General features: G+C 40.0%; 1 protein-coding gene and 1 long non-coding RNA gene across 4 annotated transcripts in view; one reads left to right on the top strand and one right to left on the bottom strand.

The window, feature by feature from the left end:
* Positions 1-2750, bottom strand: part of DARS1 (aspartyl-tRNA synthetase 1) — a 64092-nt gene extending 61342 nt beyond the window's left edge. Inside the window, exons 1-2 of one of the 3 annotated variants that reach the window (XM_078451339.2) lie at positions 2445-2750; positions 262-319 (exon numbers count right to left, since the gene is read on the bottom strand). In XM_078451339.2, coding sequence (XP_078307465.1) covers positions 262-319; positions 2445-2663 — 277 coding nt within the window. In that variant the 5' untranslated portion in view covers positions 2664-2750. Of the gene's footprint in view, positions 1-261; positions 320-2081; positions 2387-2444 lie in introns of those variants that run through there. The other 2 variants (XM_078451340.1, XM_078451341.2) reach the window with 2 other exon arrangements.
* A 33-nt stretch (positions 2751-2783) lies between these two features.
* Positions 2784-26313, top strand: part of LOC132673388 (uncharacterized) — a 38556-nt gene continuing 15026 nt past the window's right edge. Inside the window, exons 1-2 of the long non-coding RNA XR_009608040.3 lie at positions 2784-3187; positions 17245-17424. This is a non-coding gene — a long non-coding RNA (uncharacterized LOC132673388). The remainder of the gene's footprint in view (positions 3188-17244; positions 17425-26313) is intronic.

The following is a 26313-nucleotide window of genomic DNA, read 5'->3' as shown; positions in this document are numbered from 1 at the left end:
TTCAGCCAGGTCACGATCTCACCGTCCGTGAGTTCGAGCCCCGCGTCGGGCTCTGGGCTGATGGCTCGGAGCCTGGAGCCTGTTTCCGATTCTGTGTCTCCCTCTCTCTCTGTCCCTCCCCCGTTCATGCTCTGTCTCTCTCTGTCCCACAAATAAAAAAAATAAAAAAACGTTGAAAAAAAAAAAAAAAACTTTATGAAGTGCTTTCCTGGAATTAGAAAAAAAAAAAAAAAAAGGCTTTATTATCATATAGCTACTAACCTGGTTTTTCTTGTGACTGTATCATTGAAGATACTCCATATCTTTCTTTAGCATAATCCTACAAAGAAATGTTTTTGGATTATGACTTTTTATTTAAACGTTAATAGCATAGTATACACATAAATACAAATAACAGAATATAAAAATGAATTCATTTTAACTTTCAGAACCATTTTATTAATTAGAGAGTCAGTAGTTTTAAAGTGTGGAAATCTATCATTTACCTATATATAGAAAGTTTCTGGTTAATTTTTGAAGATCACCACTCCTGGATGGATATACCATATGCAACAGCTTTCTCAGCTAAAATTTACATACATGTATAACACATCTTAACTACCTTCTTCAAAAAGAAGATTAAATGACTTCAAAGCAGGGATATAAATTTCCTCTGTGAAGGGAGTAGGATGAAGTACAGTTTTATTAACTTCCTGTTACAGGAAGAGATGTTCAAAGAGAACCAACATTTTGGAGTAACCTTTCTGAGCACCAGATGTCCTCAGTTTTTAAAAATGGGAAATGTTGGACATAAGCTACTACAACTTTGTAAAACAGCAAAAAAATTCACCAGCTTCCTGTTTCTACAAACTACCCTCAGGGGCGCCTGGGTGGCTCAGTTGGTTAAGCGTCCAACTTCGGCTCAGGTCATGATCTCACGGTCCGGGAGTTCGAGCCCCGCGTCGGGCTCTGTGCTGACAGCTCAGAGCCTGGAGCCTGTTTCAGATTCTGTGTCTCCCTGTCTCTCTGCCCCTCCCCTGTTCATGCTCTGTCTCTCTCTGTCTAAAAAATAAAAAAAAGTTTAAAAAAAAATTTAAAAACTACCCTCAGTACACAGGGTTGTAAGCAGTTGGAAATGGCCAATATCTAATTTCTAGTTACATTTTAAAGTTAGCAACAGGAAACAGGTGATATAGGGTACAGACTATTAACAACAAACTATACTTACAGAATAGACAAGTGGTCTTTTATTTTAATCTCCCTTTACTTCTAAAATGGTACCTTAAGATCCTTCTAGCTATAAAATGACATAATAGCACCACAATGCCTACCTTATATCTAGACCTATGCAATCTGCAAGGGAGCACAGTTTATATAATTAATCAGATCAAAAATAAGCAAAAATAATTTCCCTAGGTTTTACAAGGTAATTTAAAACATATATGAAACAATTAGTTTGTCAGTCTATAGCTACTTGGTGGAATCCTCTCCTGTAGATCTGATGGATATTGCAGTTTGTGTTTATACCAAAATAAACCAGACATGTTAAGGTGCATACTGAACAAGTTTTTTTTTTTTTTTTTAAATAAAAAAAAAAATACACCTAAAGACAAAGATAACCCAGCCCTAATAGAGAAATACAGTCACACAAGATAGCATGAGGCCAGCATTTGTAGATTACATGGTGTGAGTAAAGGGTCATTTATCAGTACTGTTCATATTTAGGCAACTTTTATTCCATCTAATGTTGTTAAGATGACCTATTCCTTACGTAGCTTATCACAAATTCATAATTACTCAAGAGAAAAATTAGGAGCTGGGTAGGGATTAAGGCCCAGTTATCCTACAATGCATATAAGTTGTAGGATGTCTTCAAAATTTCATTTTTGAAAAGCATTGAAGGACCACTAGGTATTAGGAACTACCCACATGATTTTGAATCACTTCATCTCAAACGCTTGCTCTGCAAACTTCCCTACCTACCTCACTGGGTCACTAGAAGGGAGAAAATAAATAAAAATGGCAAGCGTTCTTTAAAGCTGTCACACGGTAAATGGTCATTAAACACATCGACAGATCGCTTTACTAAGTACTGTCATTACCTGTAAAAACATTAGGAACATGAGAGCTGAGAAGAGAAATCGACTATAAGTGGACATTACAATTTTACAAGACGAGGTGTAGGGGCAGATTACGTGAAGGACGTGCCTAACCCAGGCACGTGTGACCCCAGCCGCTCCTACTTCCGGGACAGTTGTTGCTCCACGTCCACCCCACCCCGGGACACGCTTCTGTTACAATAGGCCTCCAAGCGCCCCTGTGAGAAATGAGATCCGAAGTAGGTCTAGCCACGATGCTCGCGCAAGGGCCCTGGAAGCACAGAGAGCGCTCTGGGCGCCCGGACACCAGGCCTGCGGCCCGCAAGCAAAGTGCGGACAGGGAGCTGGAAGCAGGGCCCCGCTCACCCTACTCCCTCCCTCAGCGCGATGTGGCCCAGGGGTCTGTCGTCCCAGTCCCGGGGAAGGAGAACACCCACTTCCGCCGCGTCCATGATCTCCCGCGGCTTCTCCTGACTCCTGCGGCTTGCGCTGGCGCTGGGCATCGGGACAATTGGACGGGGCAGCGGTCACCACCCTCCCTCGCAGGCTTCCGTAGGGCAGGCCAAAAGGGCTTCTCCCTCCCATACAGTCTCCGCCCTCGCGACACTCAAGCCACAGCAACGCACTCGGACTCCCCTTGGTGGGTCGGCTCCGGAAAGATCGCGAGAACTGAGATTCCTGAGCGCTGTAAGGCGAGCGACCCGCGCCGCCGCCTCCTCTTGCCCCACCCCTACGGGTGTTTACCTGGAGTTTGAGGGAGTCCCTGGGAATTCGTTGTAGTCTCGCGTGACTGGCTCTGTTCAGCTACGAGTGCCGGGGCTCCGGAAGGTGTGCTGCGGAGCTCGGTCTTTGTTCACTCTTGTCCAAACTGCAGCTTGTGCTAGGTTCTCTTTTTCAGCCTTATTTACCCCTCCCGGCTTTAGCTGCAGACTATTCACTAAAAAACCCACCCAAGCACAAGCCTCGGCTTTTCCTCCCCCGGACTGTCCCGCCTTCACACTCCTCAGAGGCTTTGTGGCCGCCTGGGGTTACGGGAGACCTCTTCACAAACTCCTCTCTATGTACTGGGGACACAGGAGTGCTGGGTTAAAAGCAGTTGGCTTGCTAAGGTAGGATTGGGTACCAGTACCCGAGTGATAAGTCAAGTGTAAACACAATGGTAGAAATCCCACACAATTGCATCGGTTACCCGGACCCATAGCGTTATTACAGGATGTGCATAGTGTTGGTTGTTCAAGGGACAAATCACCTTGTTAGGCTTTAAAAAAAAAAGTGATCAATGAGCCTTTTATCGCAATTCAAAGTAATTTGGGGGGATAGATTAAATATTGTCTCCCCTGCTAGACAGCTTTGCACTCTGTCAAATTTTAACTATTTTAGTAGTGCCTTAGCCTGGCACCAAGGGCACAGTTAATACTCGTTAAAGAATGCAGTAGATCCCAATGCAAATGCAAATGCCCTGCAGGCTACCTCATTCAGGTCCTGGACTATAGTAGTGAGAACACAGACATGATCCCTGCCCTTGTGAAGCTTACCTTCTAATTGTAGGTGTGAAGTAGAGAGGTGCTATGGAAGTTTCTTTGAGGGCATTCATCTCAGGGTTCCCTGAGGAAGTGATGCTTAACTAAAATCTAAAGTAAGTGTAGGGGTCAGCCAGGTGAAGAGGGGCTTGAAAAAATGGAATATTCAAAGACAAGTGGGTAGGGAGAGAAAGATCATGGCTCAAGTTTGGAGACAGTGCATATGAGATGCTTTTGAGACATCCGAGGGGAGATGTCCAGGTAACCACTGGCCTGTGGGGCCTGGGGCATAGAAGAGAGGTTTAGGCTACAGATAAAGGTGGGTAAGACCCTGGTGGGTAGGTGGTAATTGAAGTCTTGGACTAGGAAAGAGAATGTGATAAGAAGAGAGTGTTAACATTGATTGTCAGCTGCTGCATAGACCTCAAGTAAGATGATGACTAAAACATATGTTGGATTTAGCAACACAGAGGCCATTGGTATTCTTAGTAAACATTGTTTATGGTAAAGTGATGGGATCAGAATGAGTGAGTGACAGTGAAGAAATGAAAGTACTGTAAAAGTGATTATAACAAATCTTTATATGGTGCTTACTGTGTGCCAAGCACTGTTGTCAGTGTTTTACATATACTTACTTAATTCTTAATTTTTTAAAATTTGAGGTATAGATGAAACAATATTATATTAATTTGAAGTGTACAATATAGTGATTCAATCTATATACATTTTGAAATGCTCACCACATTAACTGTACTTACCATATAATTTTATTACTCTCTCTCTCTATATATATATAGATATATACATTTACGTTTATTTATTTATTTTGAGAGAGAGAGAGACCACAAGAGTGCGGGCAGAGAGGCAGAGGGAGAGAGAGAATTCTAAGCAGGCTCTGCAGCGTAGAGCCTGATGCAGAGCTCTTTCCCATGAACTGTGAGATCATTACCTTAAGGGAAATCAAGAGTCCCACGCTCAACCAACTGAGCCTCCCAGGTGCCCCACAATATTATTGATTATATTCGTTATGCTGTACTTTATCTCCCCATGACTTAGTTTATAACTGAAATTTGTATCTTTTAATCCTCTTTACCTATTTCACTCATTCCCTCATCCCCTTCCCTCTGGCAACCACTACTTTGTTTTCTGTATTTATGACTCCGTTGTTTTGTTGCTTTCTTTTTTTAGATTTCATATGTAAGTAAAATCATATTTTGTATTTGTCTTCCTCTATCTTTACTTATTCCACTTAGTATAATGCCTTCTAGGTCCATGTATGTCCTAGATGGCAAAATTTTATTCTTTTTTATGGCTGAGTAATATTCTATCGCATGTATACCACATCTTTATCCACTCATCTATCAGTGGATACTTAGGTTGCTTCCATGTCTTGGCTGTGGTAAATAATGCTGCAATGAACATAGAGGTACATATATATTTTTAAATTAGGGTTTTCATTTTCTTTGTGTCAATATCTAAAAGTGGATTTATTGGATCATAGAGTAGTTCTATTTTTTATTTTTTGAGGAACCTCCATACTGTCTTCCATAGTGCTTGCACCAACTTACATTCCCTTTTTTCCAGTGCATGGGGGTTCCCTTTTTTCTACATCCTTGATAACACTTGTTATTTCTTGTCTTTTCAGTACTAGCCATTATGACAGGTGTTAAGATGATGCCTCTCTGTAGTTTTGATTTGCATTTCCCTGATGATTAGTGATGTTGAACATCTTTTCGTATGTCTCTTGGTCACTTGTATGTCTTTGGGAAAATGTCTGTTCAGGTCCTCTGCTGTTTTAATCAGATTTTTGGGGGGTGTTGGGTTATATAAATTTTTTATTTTGGACATTAACCCATTATCAAATATGTCATTTGCAAATATCTTCTCCTATTCAGTAGGCTGCCTTTTTATTTTGTTGATGCTTTCCTTTGCTGTTTTAAAGCTTTTTATTTTGGTGTAGTCCCAATAGTTTATTTTTGCTTTTGTTTCCCTTGTCTGAGGAGAAATATCTAGAAAATGTTAAGGCTGATATCAAAGAGATTACTGCCTATGTTTTCTTTCTTTTTAAAAAAATGTTTATTTTTGAGGTGGGGGAGGGACAGAGATAAAGGGAGACAGAATCCCAGGCAGTCTCTATGCTGTCAGTGCAGATCCTGATGTGGGGCTCAAACTCATGAACTGTGAGATCATGACCTGAACTGAAATCAAGAGTTGGACACTTAACCAATTGAGCCACCCAGGCACCCCGCCTATGGTTTTTTTTTTTAGGATTTCTGTGGTTTCAGGTCCCACATGTAGGTCTTTGATCCATTTTGAGTTTATTTTTGCGTATGGTATAAGACAGCAGTCTAGTTCCATTCTTTTTCCTGTAGCTTTCCAGTTTTCCCAGCACCATTTATTAAAGAGATTGTCTTTTCCCCCATTGAATATTGTTGCCTCCTTTGTTGTAGATTAATTGACCATATAAGTGTGGGTTTATTTCTGGGATCTCTGTTCTGTTCCCTTGATATATGTGTCTGGTTTTGTGTCAGTGCCATACTCTTTGATTACTATAGCTTTGTATTATAGTTTGAAATCTAGGAATGTGAAACCTCTAGCTTTGTTTTTCTAAGATTGCTTCAGCTATTTGGCATCTTTTGTGGTACTATACAAATTTCAGGATTATTCATTCTAGTTCTGTGAAAAGTGCTATTGGTATATTGATAGGGATTGCACTGAATCTGTAGGTTGCTTTGGATAGTATGGATATTTTAACAGTATCACTTATTCCAGTCTGTGAGCAGCTTTCCATTTATTTGTGTTATCTCCAATTTGTTTTATCTTATAGTTTTCAAAGTAAAGGTCTTTCACCTACTTGGTTAAATTTATTCCTAGGTATTTTATTTTTTTGATATAATTATAAATGGGATTTTTTCTTAATTTCTCTTTCTGCTAGTTTGTTATTGCTGTATAGAAGCACAATATGTTTCTGTATGTTAATTTTGTATCCTGCAACTTTACTGAGTCCATTTATCAGTTCTAATAGTTCTTTGGTGGAATCTTTAGGGTTTTCTATATATAGTATGGCATCTTCAGAATGAAAGTTTTACTTCTTTCTTACCAAATTGGATGCCTTCTATTTCTTTTTGTTGTGGGATTGCTGTGGCTGATTGCTTTTTGTTGTGTGATTGAATAAAAGTGGTGACCGTGGACATCCTTTTCTTGTGTCTTTTTTTTTTTTTAAATGTTTATTTTGAGAGAGAGCGAGAGTGTGTGTGTGTGAGTGGGAGAGGGGCAGAGAGAGAGAGAGAGAGGGAGTGAGAGAATCCCAAGCAGGATCCACACTGTCAGCACAGAGCCCGCCACAGGGCTCGATCTCACAAACCATGAGATCATGACCTGAGTCGAAATCAAGAATCGGACACTTAACTGACTGAGCCACTCAGGTGCCCAATCTTGTTTCCGATCTTGGAAGAAAGTGTTTAGTTTTTCACCATTGAGTATGATGTTAGCTGTGAGTTTGTCATGAACGACCTTTATTATGTTGAGGTATATTCCCTCTATGCTCAATTTGTTAAAAGTTTTATCACGAATAGATGTTCAATTTTTGTCAAGTGCTTTTTCCGTAACTACTGAGATGATCATATGATTTTTATCCTTAATTTTTTTTGATGTGGTGTATCACATTGATTGGTGGATATTGAACCATCCTTGTGTCCTTAGAGAAAATCCTACTTGATTATAGTATATAGTCTTTTAATTAAAGACTATATTGTATTATTGAATTAGGTTTGCCAATATTTGTTGAAGAGTTTTGCATCTATGTTCATCAGGGATTTGGCCTGTAAATTTTCTTGTTTCGTGGTGTCTATGTTTGGTTTTGGTGTCAAGTAATGCTGACCTCATAGAATGAATTTGGAAGTATTCTTTCCTCTTCTGTTTTTTGGAATAGTTTGAGAATAGGTATTAACTTTTAAAATATTTGGTAGAATTCACTTGTTAAGCCATCTAGTTCCGGACTTCTCTTTGTTGGGAGTTTTTGTATTGATTCAATTTCATTACTAGTAATCAGTCTGTTCAGATTTATTTCTTTATAATTCAGTCTTGGAAGATTGTGTGTTCCTAGGAATTTATTTCTTTTCAGTTGTCCAATTTGTTGGCATAATTTTCTAGTAGTCTCTTACAATTGTATTTCTGTGGTGTTGTAACTTATTTTTCATCTGATGTCTTTGATTTCTTTGAATTCTCCCTTTTATTTCTTGAGAGTCTGGCTAAAGGTTTATCAATTTTGTTTATCTTTTCAAAGAACAGCTCTTCGTTTCATTCATCTTTTCTATTGTTTTGTTTGTTTTATTTGTTTGCACTCTCATCTTTATTATTTCCTTTCTTTTACTAACTTTGGGCTTGGCTTATTCTTACCTTTCTAGTTCCTTTAGTTGTAAGGTTAGATTGTTTATTTGAGATTTTTCTTGGTTCTTGAGGTGGGCCTGAATTGATATAAACTTCCTTCTTCGAATTGCTTTTGCTGTATCCCAGAGATTTTGGACTATGTTGTTTCTATTTCATTTGTCTCAAAGTATTTTTTAATTTTCTCTTTAATTTCTTTATCAACCCATGGTGGTTTAGTAGTATGATGTTTATTCTCCGTGTTTGTGTATTCTCCATGTTTGTGGGGTTTTTTTTTTTCTAGCTTTTTTCTTGTAACTTATTTCTATCTAATTTCATACGTTTCATACCTTTCCATGGTTGGAAAGGATGTTTGATATGATTTCAGTCTTCTTAAATTGACTGAGACTTATTTAGTGGCCTAACATGTGACCTATCCTGGAGATTGTTACATGTGCATTTGAAAAGAATGTGGGGGCACCTGCGTGGCTCAGTCAGTTAAGTGTCTGACTTTAGTTCAGGTCATGATCTTGCGGTCCATAACTTTGAGCCCCGCGTGGGGCTCTGTGCTGACAGCTCAGAGCCTGGAGCCTGCTTCAGATTCTGTGTCTCCCTCTCTCTCTGCATCTCTCTCCCTCTTAAATATAAATAAACATTAAAAAAAATGTTCAAGAAAAGAATGTGTCTTGGGGCACCTGGGTGGCTCAGTCAGTTATGTGTCTGACTTTGGGTCAGGTCATGATCTTATGGTCCGTGGGTTCAAGCCCCATGTCAGACTCTGTGCTGACAGCTCAGAGCCTGGAGGCTGCTTTGGATTCTGTGTCTCACTCTTTCTGCCGCTACCCTCCTCGTGCTCTGTCTTTCTCTGTCTCAAATAATGAATAAACACTAAAAAAAAAAAATTTTTTTTTTTAAAGAAAAGAATGTGTCTTTTGCTGCTTTGGGATGAAATGTTCCGTATATATCTGTTAAATCCATCTGGATTTTCTGTTTGGACGATGTATCCATTAATATAAGTGGGGTATTAAAACTTCCTACTATTATACACAAAAATAAATTCAAAATGTATGAAAGACCTCAGTGTGAGACAGAAAACCATCAGAATCATAGAGGAGAACAGCAACCTCTTTGACCTTGGCCATAGCAACTTCTTACTAGACGTGTCTTGGGGCAAGGGAAACAAAAGCAAAAATGAACTATTGGGACTTCATCAAGGTAAAAAGCTCCTGCATAGGGAAGGAAACAATCAACAAAACTAAAAGGCAACCAATGGAATCAGAGAAGATATTTGCAAATGCCATATCAGATAAAGGGATAGTATCCAAAATTAATGAAGAACTTATCAAACTCAACACCCAAAAGCAAATAATGCATTTAAGAAATGGGCAGAAGACATGAATAGACATTTTTCCAAAGAAAACATCAGATAGCTAACAGACACATGAAAAGATGCTCAACATCACTCATCATCAAGGAAATACAAATCAAAACCACGATGAGATACCACCTCACACCTGTTAGAATGGCTAAAATTAATAACACAGGAAACAACAGCTGTTGGCAAGGATGCGGAGAAAGGGGAGCCCTTTGGCACTGTTGGTGGGAATGCAAACTGGTGCAGCTACTCTGGAAAATAGTATGGAGGTTCCTCAAAAAGTTAAAAATCAAACTACCCTACAATTCAGCATCACATTACGAGGTATTTACCCAAAGGATAAAAAAATACAGAATCAAAGGGGTATGTGCACGCTGATGTTTATAGCAGAATTATCAACAATAGCCAAACTATGGAACTATGGAAAGAGCCCAAATGTCCATTGACTGATGAATGGATAAGGCAGATGTGGCATGCATATATATACATATATACATATAATATTCTATTGTATATTCCAATATGCATTTTATTTTATTTTATTATTTTTTTAGTATTTATTTTTGAGAGAGCATGAGTGGGGGAGGGACAGAGAGGAGACACAGAATCCCAAGCAGGCTCCAGGCTCTGAGCTGTGGGGCTTGAACCCATGAACCTTGAGATCATGACCTGAGCCAAAGTTGGATGCTTAACTGACTGAGCCACACAAGTGCCCCCCAATATACATTTTATATACATATATGTACATATATTTTATGTACATTTTAATGTAATACATTATGCTAAGTGAAAAAAGTCAGAGAAAGACAAATGCCATGTGGTTTCACTTATATGTGGAATTTAAGAAAACAGATGAACATATGGGAACAGGGAAAAAGAGATAGGGAAACAAGACATAAGAGACTCTTTACAATAGAGAACAAACGGAGGATTGATGGAGGGAAGTGGGTGGGGAATGGGCTAAAAGGGTGTTGGGTATTAAGGAGGGCACATGTGATGAGCACTGGGTGTTATATGTAAGTGATTAATCTCTTAATCCTGAAAATAACACCATATGTTAACTAACTAGAATTTAAATAAAAATTTGAATAAAAAATACATTAGAATAGAAAAGAAAAACAAAAGTCTCCTACTATTACTGTATTGCTGTCAATTTCTTCCTTTAAGTCTGTCAATATTACTTTATATTTAGATGCCTTTTGTTGGGTGCATAAATATTCACAAATGTTGGATTGATCCCTTTATTATGTGATACACTTGTTTCTTGTTATAGTCTTGTTTTAAAGTCTATTTTGTCTGGGGATGCCTGGGTGGCTCAGTTGGTTGACTGCCTGACTATTGATTTTGGCTCAGGTCATGATCCCAGGGTCATGGGATCAAGCCCAGCATCAGGCTCCACACTATGCATAGAGCCTGCTTAAGATTCTCTCTTTCTTTCTCTCCCTCCCTCTGCTCTTCTCTCTCACTCACATGTGTGCTCTCTCTCTCTTAAAAGAAAAAAAGTTTAAGGTATATTTTATGTGATTTAAGTATTGCTATCCCAGTTTTTTCTTCACTAATGTTTATATGGAATATCTATTTCCATTTCTTCACTTTTGGTCTGTGACTTGAGGTCTAAAGTAGATCTCTTATAGGCAGCATATAGATGGGTCTTGTTCTTTATTTAGTCACCCTTGTCTTTTGATTGGACTATTTAGTCCCTTTTAGTCCAATTAAAGTTATTGTTAGGTGTATACTTAAAGCCATTTTGTCAAATGTCTAGTTGTTTTTGTAGTTCTTCTCTGTTCCTTTCTTCTTCTCTTGCTCTCTTCCCTGGTCATTTAATGAATTTCTTTAGTGTTGTGCTTGGAGTACTTTTTCTTTATTTTTTGTGTATCTGTTATAGATTTTTGATTTGTGGTTACCATGTGGTTCACATATATCACCCTACGTATATTGGAGTCTATTTTAAGTTGATTGTTGCTTAAGTTCAAATACATTCTTTTTTTAATTTTTTTTTTAACGTTTATTTATTTTTGAGACAGAGACAGAGCATGAATGGGGGAGGGGCAGAGAGAGAGAGGGAGACACAGAATCGGAAGCAGGCTCCAGGCTCTGAGCCATCAGCCCAGAGCCCGATGTGGGGCTCGAACTCACGGACCGCGAGATCGTGACCTGAGCTGAAGTCAGACACTTAACTGACTGAGCCACCCAGGTGCCCCAAGTTCAAACACATTCTAAAAGCACTACAATTTTACTCCCTCCTTCCGTGTTTATGTTTTTGATGTCATATTTTACATCGTTTCATTTTGTGTATCCTTTAGCTAATTATTTTAGATGTAGTTGATTTTTACTACTTTTGTCCTTTAAACTTCATAATAGCTGTATGAATGATTGCTCTATTATCTTTACTATATGTTTGTAAATTTACCAATGAAATTTTTCTTTCATAATTTTTTTACTTCTAGTTTATGATTTTTTTCTTTTCCACTTAAATAAGTCCCTTTAACATTTCTTATAAGGCCAGTCTAGTGGTGATGAACTCTTTTGGAAATTCTTTGTCTCTCCTTCAATTCTGAATAATAACTTTGTCAGGTAGAGTATTCTTGGTTGTTGGTTTTTTTTCCTTTCAGCATTTAGAATATATCATGCCACTCCCTTCTGGCCTGCAAAGTTTCTGCTGAAAAATTAGCTGATAGCTTTATGGATTTTTTCCTATATGTAACTAGTTGCTTCTCTCTTGCTGCTTTTAAAATTCTATCTTTATCTTTAATTTAAAACAATTTATTTATTTTGGGAGAGCACACATGGGACAGAGAAGTCTCTGCACTGTCAGGGGGAGCCTCCCCTGGGGCTCGAGCTCATGAACCATGGGATGATCTGAGCCTAAATCAAGAGTTGGATACTTAACCAACTGAGCCACCCAGGTACCCCTCTAATTTTTAACATTTTAGTTATTATGTGCCTTGATGTGGCCTCTTTGAGTTCATCTTGTCTGGGAATTTGCGTGCTTCCTGGATCTTGTTGTTTTCTTCCTCAGTTTAAGCAAGTTTTCAGCTTTTATTTCTTCAAGTAAGTTTTCTTTCTCTTTCTCTCTCTTCTCTTTATGGGACCCCTATAATATGAATGTTAGTATGCTTGATATTTTCCCCAGAGTTCCCTTAACTGACCCTCATTTTTAAAATTCTTTTTTTCTGTTCAGCATGAGTGATTTTCACTACCTCATCTTCTAGATTGCTGATCAGTTCTTCTCCATCTTCTCATCTGCTGTTGATTCCCTCTAATGTATTTTTCATTTCAGTTGTTGTAGTTTTTAGATCTGATTGGTTCTTTTTTATATTTTGTATATCTTTGTTGAAGTTCTTGTTGAATTCATCTACTCTTCTCCCAACTTTGTTGAGCATCCTTATGATCATTACTTTGACCTTTATATCAGGTAGATTGCTTATTTCTGTTTCATTTCGTTCTTTTTTTTGAAGTGTTTTTTTTTCTGAGTAATTTTTATTCTGAATAATTTCTATATCCCATGTGGGGTCCAAATTCATAACCTCAGGATCAAGAGTTATGTGCTCTTCCGACTAAGCCAGCCAGGTACCCCTCATTTAGTTCTTTTTCTGAGGTTTTGTCTTGTTCTTTCATTTAGCACTGTCTCCTCATTTTGTCTGACTCTGTTTGTTTCTATGTGATAGGATGGTCAGTTATGTCCTTGTCTTGTAGGTAATAGCCTTATATAGATGGTGTCTTACAGGGCTCAGAAGCACAATTTTCCCTGGTCACCAGAACCTTGCACTCCACAGGTGTTCCCTGTGTGGGCTGTGTGTACTGTGACTGGGCTATGACTGTTGTAGATGTGCTGGTGGGTGGGGGTGGCCTTCCTCCTTTCCCCTGGGCGGAAGTCATTTTGGAGGAGCACTGGTCCTGGCCAAGGCTGCCTGTTGGGTGTGGCAGGGTGGTAGCCACTTTGGGGAGGTGGTGCCTGCTGGAGCACGTGGGTTGGGTGGGGCAGGTCTGCAGGGCAACATTGGTAAGTTGAGTGGTGCGGAAAGTAGATGGAGAGTGTCAGAATTGATTGGCACCTGCCACTGTTGGGCCAGCTAAGGTAAAGGAGGGGAAGAGAAATGGTGCCCACCAGCACTTCTCTTCCTGGACAAAGTTCTTACAGATCCCTGCCTCTCTATACATGCCAGAAAAGTAATCAATAAATCACACATAGCCCAGGTGCTTTACAAACTGCTGCATCTGTTCTGGATCTCAGAGCAAATGAGATTGTGTGTGGGACCTTCATGTCTTGGTTTTTTCTTGCCCTCCAGTTTTTCCAAAGTTAAGCCCCACTGATTTTCAAAGCCAGATGTTGTGGAGGCTCATCTTCCTAGTCCAGATCCCTGTGGCAGGGGTTGCCCAGTGTGGGGCTTGAACCCCTTGCTCCTCAGAGAGGACCTCTGTGCCTGTGATACTGCTTTTGCTGTGGGTCACACCAGGGTTTGGTGCCTGACAAGACTGCATCTCTCTCTCTCTCTCTTGCCCTTCTGGATGTGGCTTACTCTTTATATTTTTAGATGTGGAAGAGCTGTTATTCTAGTCTTCAGGTCATTTTCAGAAAGTTGCTGTATATTTAGTTGCATCCTTAGTGTGTCCATGGAAGGTGGTAAGCTCAGTATTTCCTACTCTGCCATTTTCCCCTTGCCTCTGTAACCCACTAAATTGTTACACCAATATTTTTAGAGAGACAGTATTACAACCTTTTTACATATGGGGATATTGAGGCAAAGAGATGTGAAGTGACTTGACCATGATTGTAGAGCCGTTAGTTAAATGATGTATTTCAATTCAGGTAGTGTGGTGCCAGACTCCATGTTCTTTTTTTTTTTTTTTTTTAATTTTTAAGTTTTTATTTATTTATTTTCAGAGAGAGAGACAGAGTGCACAGAGGAGGGGCAGAGAGTGAGGGAGAGAGAGAGAGAATTCAAAGCAGGGTCCTCCCTGTGCTGAGCACGGAGCCTGCTTGGGATTCTCTCTCTCCCTCTGTGCATCTCCACTGCCCATGCACTCTTGCTCTCTTTCTCTCTCTCTCTCTCTCTCTCAAAAAAAAAAAAAAGGCCCTTTAGATTACTTTGATGCACACTCAAGTTTAAGAAAAGCTGGTGTGGTTATTAGGGATGTAGGAACTTGACTAGCTTGGGTTCATATCCTAACTGTACCACTTACCAGCTGTGTGATTTGGGGTTCTTTTAAAAGCCTTTTGGTGTTCCAATCTCCTCTTCTGTAAAATGAGGATAATCCTAGTCCTTATCTGTAGTTTTCTCTGGTGATAAATGAGTCCATCCGTATGGAATTTAGAACAGTGCTTGGTGCATAGTTAACACTCAACAAAAGTGAACTATGACTGTTATAGATAACATGTAAATGTTGAATCTGAATCTCATTTTAAATGATTGGGTTTAGAAAAAGAGATAGTAGCCAAGTATATTAGAATTATTTGTAGAGTGAAGACCTGGGGACTCTCTTGAATAAGGTTGAATACTCCAGTCCCTATTTTGGCTGCTTAAAACCCTTTTCCCCCCTTGCTTCCTGGTTTATGATTGTGATGTGGAAAATGTAGAAGGTGCCAAGTTCTTTGGAGTTTATGCAAATAATACATAGTGTACATTGTTATGTGGCTCTTCATTTTCTATGAAGGCTCCACTGTCACCAATTTTATATCCTGTTCCCATGAGAACTTCACCTTTTTCTTCCCTGCATCCCTTTCTTGATTGATTGTCTAGTTTCTCATTTAGACAACTTACCCTCTTTCTCCACTGGCCCATTCAGAACCACCTTCTATTAAAAAAAAAAAAAAAAGAAAGTTTTCTATTGAGGCATCTGTATACTCATTTCCCTTGTTTTTCACGTGCCTTCTATCTGAGGCGATTCCAATTGTTTTACAGTGTGCAGCTGCTACTAGATACTAATGACATTTTCACTGGGTGAGTTGCATTTCCCAGCCTTGTTTCTGTATATTTGATTGTCTTCAGTATTTTATGTGAGTTGTAAACACACTGGGTAGAAACAACTCAATAAATGACAAACAGTAAAATGAATAATAAAAAGTTATAGTCTCATAAAAGGAGAATGAGTGGGGCCCCTCTCCCAAATAGAAGTAAGCCAGGGATATCAGTATGTTCAGAAAACTACCGGCTAGTTGCTACTTTGCTTTAAAAATATTCTTTTAGTCACAAACTTGTTTTCCCCTGCAGTGCACAGTTAATTTCCCCTCCTGCTTAGCTTCTTAATCACTCCAGGAAACACAGCCATTTATTTATCATCCACATCCCAAATCTTGGTGTCATTTCTTATTACTTATTTCTCTTCTCTCCAACATTGAAAAATCTACCAAAGTTTTTCTGCTATTGCCTTTTTAACATTATCCATCTCTAACTTATCTCAAAGACCAGACTTTATACAATTGTGGGGAACTGGAGAGTCAGGGTAAATAATAATTCATTTAGTTAGATTATCTCTAGTCTTACTTTGTAATTCCATACATGACTATAGCCATATCCAGAAATTCTATGAAGACTTGTAGATCTACATCCCCCAATAAATTGAAATGGAAAACACAAAGTGTAAAGTATATCACACTTTTAAAAGAACTGTATATGAGCCAGGAGATGTATATGAGCCACAAGACTCTGTGGGCCTCTTCTTTGACTTTTCCTATTTATTGTTCAGATGCTCTTCGTTATCTTCTGCTTTGCTCACTTTCACATAATACCTTTCAGTTTTTCATGATAAGTTCACCATTGTCACTATTTGGGAAGTATGTGGTTTTACCGTCTACCATTTCTTTAAGAAAAAGCTTTTACTTTTAGAAATGCTCTTTACTGAAAATTATTTTCTCCAACATGTCCTTTATCTATTCTCATTTATGCTTCTGAATATGACTTTGAGCCAAAGGAACTGTTTTCCGTATTGTGAAGAATAACCCTATATAAATCATATATAAACAAGTTATGCTGAATCAAAACATTTAATTCCATTTATTTCTTCATTTTAGTAACTTTAGTGATCCAAACTCAGATTGGTCTTTCTCATTGAGTCACTCAATACAAACACTGATAAGAAAATCTAATTTCTTACCATTCTCTGAGCTGTGGTAGATCATGTTTCTAAAGATGGCTACAACAATATCTCCCATCCCATATGTTCTTTTGCAATGTGCTCCCTCATCAAGAATAGAGTTTATTGTCATTCCCTTTGAATCTAGACTGGTCAATGACCTCTTTCGATCAATAGGATGGATCAGAAATGATGCTGTCTAAAATCCAAGGCTGGACCTTAAGAAATCTGTACCTTCTGCCTTAATGTCTTGGAATGTTCTTTCTTAGAACCAGCTGCCATAGTGGGAGGGAGTCCTAGAAGCCATGTGAACAGATCTCATCAAGGAAAATCAAAGACCTTGGCTAACAACTCCAGCTGAACTTCCAGCTGGGATGTGAATCAGGCCATTTTGGTTGTTCCAGCCAACTCAGGACCCTAGCCAACGCTCTATAAACTAGAACTGCCTGATCAACCCATAGAAACACGGAATATAATAAATTGCTTCTGTTTTAAGCCACAACATTTTGAGGTGGTATGTAATGCAACAGTACCTTACTGGACCACTGGGACTCCACTGATCTTGTTTTTGAGGCCTTGTGCCAAGTTTACCAGCTTACGTCACAACCCTCAGACTTCTGCAAGGAAATATAACTTATTTTCTGGGTCTTCACCATCTTCTTTTAGCTTTGTGGACAAAATAGCCCATGCTTCAGTGAAATGGCCAAATGATAATACTAATGAACACTTTTTGAATGCTTATGATGTGCCAGGCACTGTTTTAGCTATAATATCTTTATTAATATATCTAATCTTTGGAACAATTTTTTGAGCTCTTATCTCCATTTTACAGATAAGAAAACCAAGGCACAGGGAGGTGAAGTAACTTATCCTGTACAAAGTCTAACAGCAAGTGGAGTCACCATCAGAACTCAAGTATCAGGTTCCAGAGCCACATGCTTAGCCACTGTGATGTACTGCCTCCCATAAAAAAATGTCTCATGTTCATCAGGTTAATCCTAAAGTGCCTGAGGTAAGTGGAGTTTCTTTGACTTATGTTACCTGATCCTCTTACGTTGGTTAAGAAAGTCCTTTACTCTCCCTTTCTCTCTGCTCTCCCCCACTCATGCTCTCTCTCTCTCTCTCTCTCTCTCAAAAAAATAAATAAATAAATAAAAAATAAAATAAAAATAAATAAACAAACAAACAAACAAACATTAAAAAAAAAAGTCCTTTAAGGTTTTGATTGCTTCATTCATGTATACTAGATTCTAGGCTGTGTCCTGTGCTGCCACTTATATTTAGAAAAGCTTAACGTTAGAAAAGTGTGAACCCTTGACTGTTTTTATGTTCACAGTTAAGGGCAGGATAGAGTGCCTGCATGGTTTCCCCAAGTTCCTCATCCCCACTGGGCCTCCTCCACAGAGGGCAGCAGAGTGACAAGCAGGCAGCATCCTGGAGGAGAGAGCAGAGAAGCAGTGCTGCTCTGGGCCAGAGCTCTTTACTCATTCTCCAGACCACAAGAGCCAGGCTGAGCGCTGCACAGAGCCTCTCGGCACCTGTCAGACTGAAGGAAGGAATGACTGCCGCTTCTAATAACAGGGGCCAGAGACAGCCAAAGCTATGCTAGTTAGACTTAACAGTGGAGGGAGGCCTCTGTGCTTGTTTGGCAGTTGCAGCCCTAAGACAGGCTCCCAGGGCCACTTTCCAACTGGACTGCTGCCTTCCAGTCTCTCCTAGGCAGCCGTTTCAATGCAAAGGTGTGTGATTTTGCTTCAAGTAGTCTTGAAGCCCTTTTGCCTCCTATTCTTCCTGGTAACTGCCTCAGGAACTCTGAGGGAAGTAAAAAAAGCTAATTCCAGTATTCAATTGGTCTGCATTGTCATGCTGTATTCAGAGCAGGGGCTTTGGAGACAGACAGTTTTGGGGTCAGAGCCCCATCTTTGCTGCTGAATCACTATGTGATTTTGGGAAAATTGCTTTCTTCTTTCAGCCTCAATGACCTTAGCTGTAGAACAGGTTAGTGATATTTACCTTGTGTGGCTGTTGTGAGGAATAAGTCCTATGGGCAGAGCTCTTGGCCCCATACAAACCAAGCAACCATCAGGGTACCTATGAGTACATATGCAGTATATATTGTACATGTGTATAACCACGGGATACCCTTTAGCCTTAGAGTGTAAGCTGGTGTTTCAGACTCTGCTATCTAATGGTTGCTCAGGAAAAAGGCAACTGCCACAATCTATTTTAGAAAAGTACTATCTTTTAGGCCCTTCCCTTTTACTTTCATCCCCTAGATGCTTTGGAAATGTGTAATATAAAACTGACTTCTCTAATTTTAAAAGGTATCTAAGTCTTGATCCCATGTTAAAACAATTTTTTTTAACATTTATTTATTTTTGAAAGAGGCAGAGCACGTGTACGGGAGGGGTAGAGAGAGGGAGATACAGAATCCGAAGCAGGTTCCAGGCTGTGAGCTGTCAGCATAGAGCCTGACGTGGGGCTCAAACCACAAACCACGAGATGGTGATCTGAGCAGAAGTTGCATGCTTAACCGACTGAGCCCCCAGGTGCCCCTTGATTGCATGTTCTTAATCTGAGGTTTACTGGTCTCCAGGAGTCCATGACCTCCTTGAAATGGTATGCAATATTTTGTGTGTCTACATGTATGTGCATTTTGGGGCGGGGGGGAAGAGATGATTTATAATTACCAACAGGCTCTCAAAATGGTCCATGTTTGGACAAAAGACTGAAAACTCTAATATAGAAAGAGCCTTTTAAATCTTCTACTGAAAGTAACTTGGAGGCCTTCCCTGACTTAAGACAAAGCAGGCATAACTTTGGAAAACACTGGAAATGGATCCTGTCTTTCAGCCAAGGCCCAGTCTCTTTTCCCCAGTGTGTCTTTAACAGAGTAGGAGGCTGGCTGTTCCCACTGGCACAGGTAATGCCATAAAGACAGGACTCTGTGGATGAAGAGGTGTTGCCTTCTCTAATTACACCTCACAAAGACCAGAGCCTAACTTCAGCTGTACCTTCTGTCTCTGGGAAGTCATTTATGGAGCAAACCTATAATTAGGATTTGCTGCTTGAAATATAATTCTCAGGATGACGAATATCTAAATTATGTCCCCAGACACATACCTGAGGCAGAGCCCTAAGGGCTGATGGCCATAAGGGGTGCATGTGGTATTCATTCAGTGGAGATTAATAAATGAGGATGATATCACTCAGAATCTCTGAAGGGGCAGGTGTCCAAGAGGCCCTTTTGGCTTCTGCAGTGGGGCCTAACAGCCTGTGCACTGGGCTCCATAATTTATGCCTCTGGCACAGAATTTGCACAAAGCAGGAATAGCCACATCAGCATTTTGGGATTTAAGGCCAGCTTCTCTCTTCCACAGATCCTTTCTCCCAAATTGTAAGGATGATTCAGCTAATTAATTCTACTTTATTACTAAAGAAAATGATTGTTGGTATACCAAATAAATGAAAATACGGTTTTGGGGGAGGGGTTTTAAAATAATTTAAAAGTTCAATGGATGATGACTAATTTTGCAGTTGTTATTCTTATATCTCTTTAATGGACAGATAATCTGTGAATTATGGAGTATACAATATAAGGTGTATGGACTATATTAGGGAAATATTTTTGACCCATATAAATACATTGAGATAAATGGTGGGTGCACCTGTTCCTAGCCTGTCTCAGGAATATACGAAACTCTGGCACAGGATGAACGTCTGTTGGTGTCATTGTGACAATAAGAAAACAAAGCTGGCACTGGGGTCAGGAAGTCTTTGGTGGGCGGGGAGCCACCGTCTGCAGCCAGAGCCCAGCCGGCTGTGTGTTCTGATGTCCATCAACCAGGAAAGGGAATCTAAGGTTTCCAAATGATTTTACCCCTTCACAAAGCTGCTGTAAAATAAAATACAAATCCTTCCTGAATGTTCCTAGCTTTCCTTCCTTTAGGAAGTTTTCGGTCAATGGGAAACAAAGTCTTATTCAAAGGATTAAAGCCATAGTCATTCTATTGTTTACAGCTTCAATAATGTGGCTTTCCTTCCACAGACAAAATTTCCAATTCACAGATCATCTAAAAAACAGGAAATTTGGGGGAAACACGTGCTTATGATAACAAACAAGGGATCTAGCATGAGGTATAGAAGTTTATGCAAGGTTTTTTAAGGTTTTCAGGGTTTGTTTTTTTTTTTTTTTTACTACAGTGTTTCTGGATGCATTCTAGGAAGATTTTTCCTTAAAGGAGAAAGCCATATGGTCTATAACATAAAACTACTCCATTCCCGCTTCCACCCCCAGAGAGAGGAGGGGCAGGGAAGAGGGGAGGCAGATTCTGGCTGTATTTCCTTTCTTTCTTTCTCTTTCTTTCTTTCTTTCTTTCTTTCTTTCTTTCTTTCTTTCTTTCTTAAAGTTTATTTATTTTGAGAGAGAAAGAGTGCTTGAGGGGGAGGGGCAGAGAGAGGGGGAGGGCCAGAGAGAGGAATTCAGAGAGAGAGAGAAAGAGAGAGGGAGAGAGAGCGAGCGACAGAGAGGGAAAGAATCCCAAGCAGGCTCCACACTGTCAGCGAGGGTTGGGGGGATTCCAACTTACTAACCGCGAGATCATGACCTGAGCCAAAGTCAAGAGTCAGACACTTAACTGACTGAACCACCCAGGTGCCCTGGCTGTATTTTCAAGTTTGTGCTCCAGGCAGTGCTGCAGAGCCAAAGACTTCTCCCTGGTCTGCCTGCCGGTTGTTAGTCCTCCTTTTCTCTTCTTTTTCCAGCCAAGCCCCAGGCCTTTACCTGGGGAATGGAGGAAGAAGGGCCAACAACTTTTGTTAGTGGAGCTGGAGTGAATATGTAAGAGAGGGAGGGGCAGGCAGCTTTGAGCTCTGGCCGTGGGCACTAGCCACAGGGAGCCATAGGAGATTAAAGAGGTTGTGGAAACAGTCACTATTTTTTTTTTTTTTTAAGTTTATTTATTTTGAGAGTGAAAGAGAGAGAGAGCAGGACAGGGGCAGAAGGAGAGAGAGAATCTTAAATCTTAATCTCTCAGTGCAGAGCCCAATGCGGGGCTGGAACCCATGAACTTTGAGATAGGCTGCTTAACCGACTGAGCCATCCAGGCGCTCCAACAGTCACTACTTTTGCTAGCAGAGGGAAAACAGAGCTGGTGGGACCAGGAGGAAGCAGCAGCACTAAACCGTGAGCAGACAGGCTCACTCTGGAAATCTATTCCAGCTGCTTCTAAATAAACTACCAAGAGAATTCTTTTTTTTAATTCAGATTCTTTATTTTGGTGACAATGTTTTAGTCTCGGTATCTGTATCCTAGAAGGAGGACCATAGCTCCTCCTGAATAATAATTTTTAGTGTCTGGAATTCCCCAACATCATGATTTTTCCCTAGTTCCCCATCTTCCACCATTCTCTTTAACTTTTATCCACCCTTCAGGGAAGATGGCACTTTTCCCTGATTGAGGGATGACAGAACCTATTTTCTTCTATGCTTTTGCTACTCAAGGTGTGCTCTGGTTCCCAGCAGCATCTAGCTTAGTAGAAATTCAGACTGCCTGTCCCTGCCCTATGACCACTGAGTCAGAGTCTGCATTTAAGGGGATTCCTGGTGATTTGCATACACATTAAAATTAGGGAAGGGCTGGTCTATACCCTACTACAGACCTGACTCATAATTTACAACCACCAACGCCTACAGGATCCTATATTCACTGACCCTGACCACTAGTCCAGTCTGATCTCACACCACTCTATGCTCATTTGCTAATCCCAGCCTCCAAGCTTTTTCATTCCCTGTTCCCTCTGCCTGGAGTGCTCTTATCCCCTCAGTACAGCTAACTCCTTTATTTCATTACTTCATATAGAGACCACTCTGTATGAAGAACCACCCACAACCCAGCCACTGTCTATCCCATTGCTCTGTTTCATACTTTTTAATGGCACTTGTTATCTGGAATCATTTTATTAATTCCTTTTTGGGTATGTTTTGTGGAGAGTTTTATTTTCAGTGCCCAAAGCACATTGAGGTGCTTAGAAAATATTTATTAGATCAGGAATGAGATTTTGGGGATCATGAACAGTGAAGAGCTGTGCCCAGAGAATTATATGGTAAGATCAGGAATCCTCTGAACCAACTCAACAGCTATCAGTCAATTGGCCTAAGATCAATACTTTTGAGTCCCAGAAAGAAAGTTCACAAAGCCTAGTCTTCACACCAGTAGCATTCCCACAGGGAAATTCCTACAGGGAACTTGGTAGAAAGGCAAATTCTTGGGCCCCACCCCAGACATACTCACAAACTGATTCAGAAACTTAAAGATTACCTTAAATTGTTAAGTCCAGCAACCTGTGTCTTAACAAGGCCTTTAGATGTTTCTGATGCATTGCCCTAGACAATATCAACATCTTACCTGTGTGGAGAACCCATAGTGTTCAGAGCCCTTTCACATACATCACTATGCTTCTGGACTTTAAAAAAAAGCCCTGGGAAGTAGGCAAGGCAGGTGTCATTCCCATTTCACAGATGAGGAAACTGAGCCCTAAGAAATGATTCCATTTGCTTATGGTCATATAGTTTTATCAGAGTCACCTGGGATACCTAGGCCTATTTCAGACCTACGGGAATGAGAATCAGTGAAGGTAGGTCTCTGAAATACGGATTTAAAAAAGAAATAAGCTTTCTAGGAGATTATGAAACTCCTAAAAGTTTGAGAACTAATTATGTTAGAGAATAGACAAATGAGAATTAGAACTCATAGCCCCTTGTTGCTGATATACTTCTCTTACAGGGTCTTGAGAAGAATAAGCACAAATGATACTGAACTTTACTGAAAAGAGTTAAACCAAAGTCCCAATAATTCCATAACTTTTATTAGACTCTGACTCTGTTTATTACTCTTATGGATTATGAGATAAAGCCCATGCTGTCAGCTCAGAGCTTGCTTGGGATTCTCTCCCTCTCTCTCTCTGCTCTTCCACTGCTATCTCTCTCTCCCTCCCTCTCTCTCTCTCTCTCTCTCTCTCTCTCTCTCTCTCTCCCCTCTGCCACCCCCCCCCCCATGAAATAAATAAACAAGCATTTTTTAAAAAAGATACTTTACCTGTTTGGTGTACTCCTGTAGTCCTTTACCAACTGTTGTACTTAATTTCGTTTGCTTACATCTTCTAGTTAAGAAGAAAATTTTAGAAAAATAAAGTCTTTAAAGCTAAAAGCTACAGTTGTTAAAGCAATCATTACAACCTCAGACATTATTTATTTACCTGGCTAGCCTGGAAAAGATTAACTTGTAAAAGGACTTCTCTAAACTGTCAGGTAACTCCCAAGTCTCTCCTGCTCAACCAACTCCCACAAACTCGAGACTCATAAATTCAACTGTATGTGGAACAGTTCTCTTCTGAATGTCCTGCAGATATCTTAAGTATATCCAAAACCAAATTCATTACTAAGCCACCCATTCTTCCTCCTGGATACACTCTATAAGCTAATAATTATACCATTCACTGCATCATACTGGCTAGAAATCTAGGCATTGTCTCTGGATTCCTTCCTTCCTCACTCTGCATAGCCAATCACTCCTTTCATTTTACTCCTTAGATTTCTCTCTAGTCCCTGTCTTCATCTCTATCGCAGCTCTACCTCAGACCTTCATCATCTCTTGCTTAGGCCCCTTTGATTAAGCTTCTACCTGACTTCATTTCCCACCATTCCTTTCTTCAGTGCTGCTGAACTGCTTTCACTACTCAGTGAGGTTTTGTGCTTAGGTGCCTTTGCAAGTGCTACTGCTGCTCCACTGATTTTTCTTTCCCCATTTCTTGTGTATGGCAAGCATGTTTTTCATGGTACTTCTCAATGTTCTCTTCTATATGAAGTCTTCCCTGTGAACTCTTGTAGAGTGGACCATTCCCTACTTTGTGCTCCCAATCTAACATCTAGTCTGCCTTCATTATAGTACCTCACTCACTAGGTTGCATGACTGCTTATACTTTTTTCTCCCTCAACAGAGCATTAGCTCCTTGAAGGAAGGGAACATGTCTTATTAATGTTTGAATCCCCATCTCCTAGCACAGAACAGGGTCCATCAGATATACTCAAAAATGCGTTCAGTGAAGACCTGGCTAGATTTCTGAATTCTAGAGATGGTTGAGGATAAGAGGAACTGAAATGTATTGACAACTATTATGTGTGAAGAGCTTAACACTCATTATGTATCTAATTTTTACCAATACTAGTTTGAAGTAAATATTATCTTAATAATATATGTGTTGAAACTTACACTCAAAGTAATTAAATCACTTGCTTGAAGTCTCAGTTCGTAAGCGATAGTGCTTGGAGTTGAATTCAGGCTTTTCTAGTTCCAAACTCCATGCCCCTCCAGCCATCTCATGTGGCCTCTAGTCGTGCCTTAGCATAAGCCATAGGTTTTTAAATGACTTCATGCACTGTTTGCAAAATGTTAAAACATATCTCAAAGAATAGTGGTGGGGCACCTGGGTGGCTCAGTTGGTTAAGTGTCCAACTCTTGATTTCAGCTCAAGTCATGATCTCATGGTTTGTGAGATTGAGCCCTGCGGTAGGCTCCATGCTCAAAGCATGGAGCCTGCTTGGGGTTCTCGCTCCCCTTCTTTGCCCTTCCCCAGAGATGCATTTTCTCTCTCTCTCTCTGTCTCTCTCTCTGTGTGTGTGTCTGTCTCTCTCAAATAAAGTTAAAAAAAAAAAGAGAGTAGTGGTGGGGCACCTGGGTGGCTCAGCTGATTGAGTGTCCAACTTCAGCTCAGGTCATGATCTCATGGTTTGTGGGTTCAAGCCCCACATTGGGCTCACTGCTGTTCATGTGGAGCCGGCTTTGGATCCTCTGTCCCCTCCCCTCTCTGCCCCACCCCTGCTCTCTCTCTCTCTCAAAAAAAAAAAAAAAAAAAAAAGAGTGGTGGTGATATTATGTGTAATAGGTAGTCTCCAAAGATGATCCCTAATGAGCCCTGCCCCCTGATATTCATGCCCTTTTATAGTTCTCCTCTCATGTATCTAGGCTGATTCTGTGTAGGCAGTAGAATCAAACAGAAGTTGGGGCATAAGAATCCTTGCAATGTGCACTGAAATGCTTGTTTCAGGGAAAGGCAGCTGCCATGTAAGAGATCTGACTCCCTGGAACCACCATGTTGAAAGAGGTCCATCTTGTCTACATAGAAAGAGACCTTTGACCAGCCCCCAACTTTGCCAGCCCAGCTCAGGTACCAGACATGTGAATAAAGAGGCTCTCTTAGAGGTTCAGCCCCAGCCACCATCTGATTACACCTGCATGAGGAGCCAAATATTATTCTCTCTCACAGAATCATGACAAATAATAATACATTGTTCTCTGAAGCCACTCAGTCTTGTGGCGGTTTGTTAGGCAGCAATAGGAAACTAAAACATCATGGCTTTTTTTTTTTTTTTTTTTTTTTTAAGAAAATGAACCTAATATTTATAAGCACAGCTTATTAAGCTTCTTTTTGTTTCCTTTTATATAAGTACAGTCTGCAATATAAGTAGATTTCTAGCTCAGTCCTTAACAAGTTTATGACCTTGAGCAAGTCTCTTTATAAAACTGTCACTGAGCCTCTCTTGCCTCAGTTCTAAAATGAAGGGCTTTACTAGTTAATCACTAAAGTCCATTCTAGTTCCACAGTTGTATCGTTCTCTTCAAACTATCAGAGAAAAACTGAATCCTTGTCTGACAAGTTTTAACTTGCAGTAAAATTTTACAGGCACAAGAGTTTTCAGCAAAGCAACCAATGCCAGAGAAGTGCTGACTCAGCACAATGCTGTCTGTTAGCAGGAGAAAAACCCACTCAGGAGCAACTGTAAATCTGATCCTTTCAGCTCCTTCTCCCTGAAGCAAAATTCAAAGAGATGATTATCTGTAACA

Source organism: Panthera onca, chromosome C1, assembly GCF_046562875.1.
Source record: "Panthera onca isolate mPanOnc1 chromosome C1, mPanOnc1 haplotype 2, whole genome shotgun sequence".
NCBI classification, from domain to species: domain Eukaryota; kingdom Metazoa; phylum Chordata; class Mammalia; order Carnivora; family Felidae; genus Panthera; species Panthera onca.
Note: the sequence above shows the minus strand (reverse complement) of the source record. Positions and strands in the feature narration are given on the sequence as shown.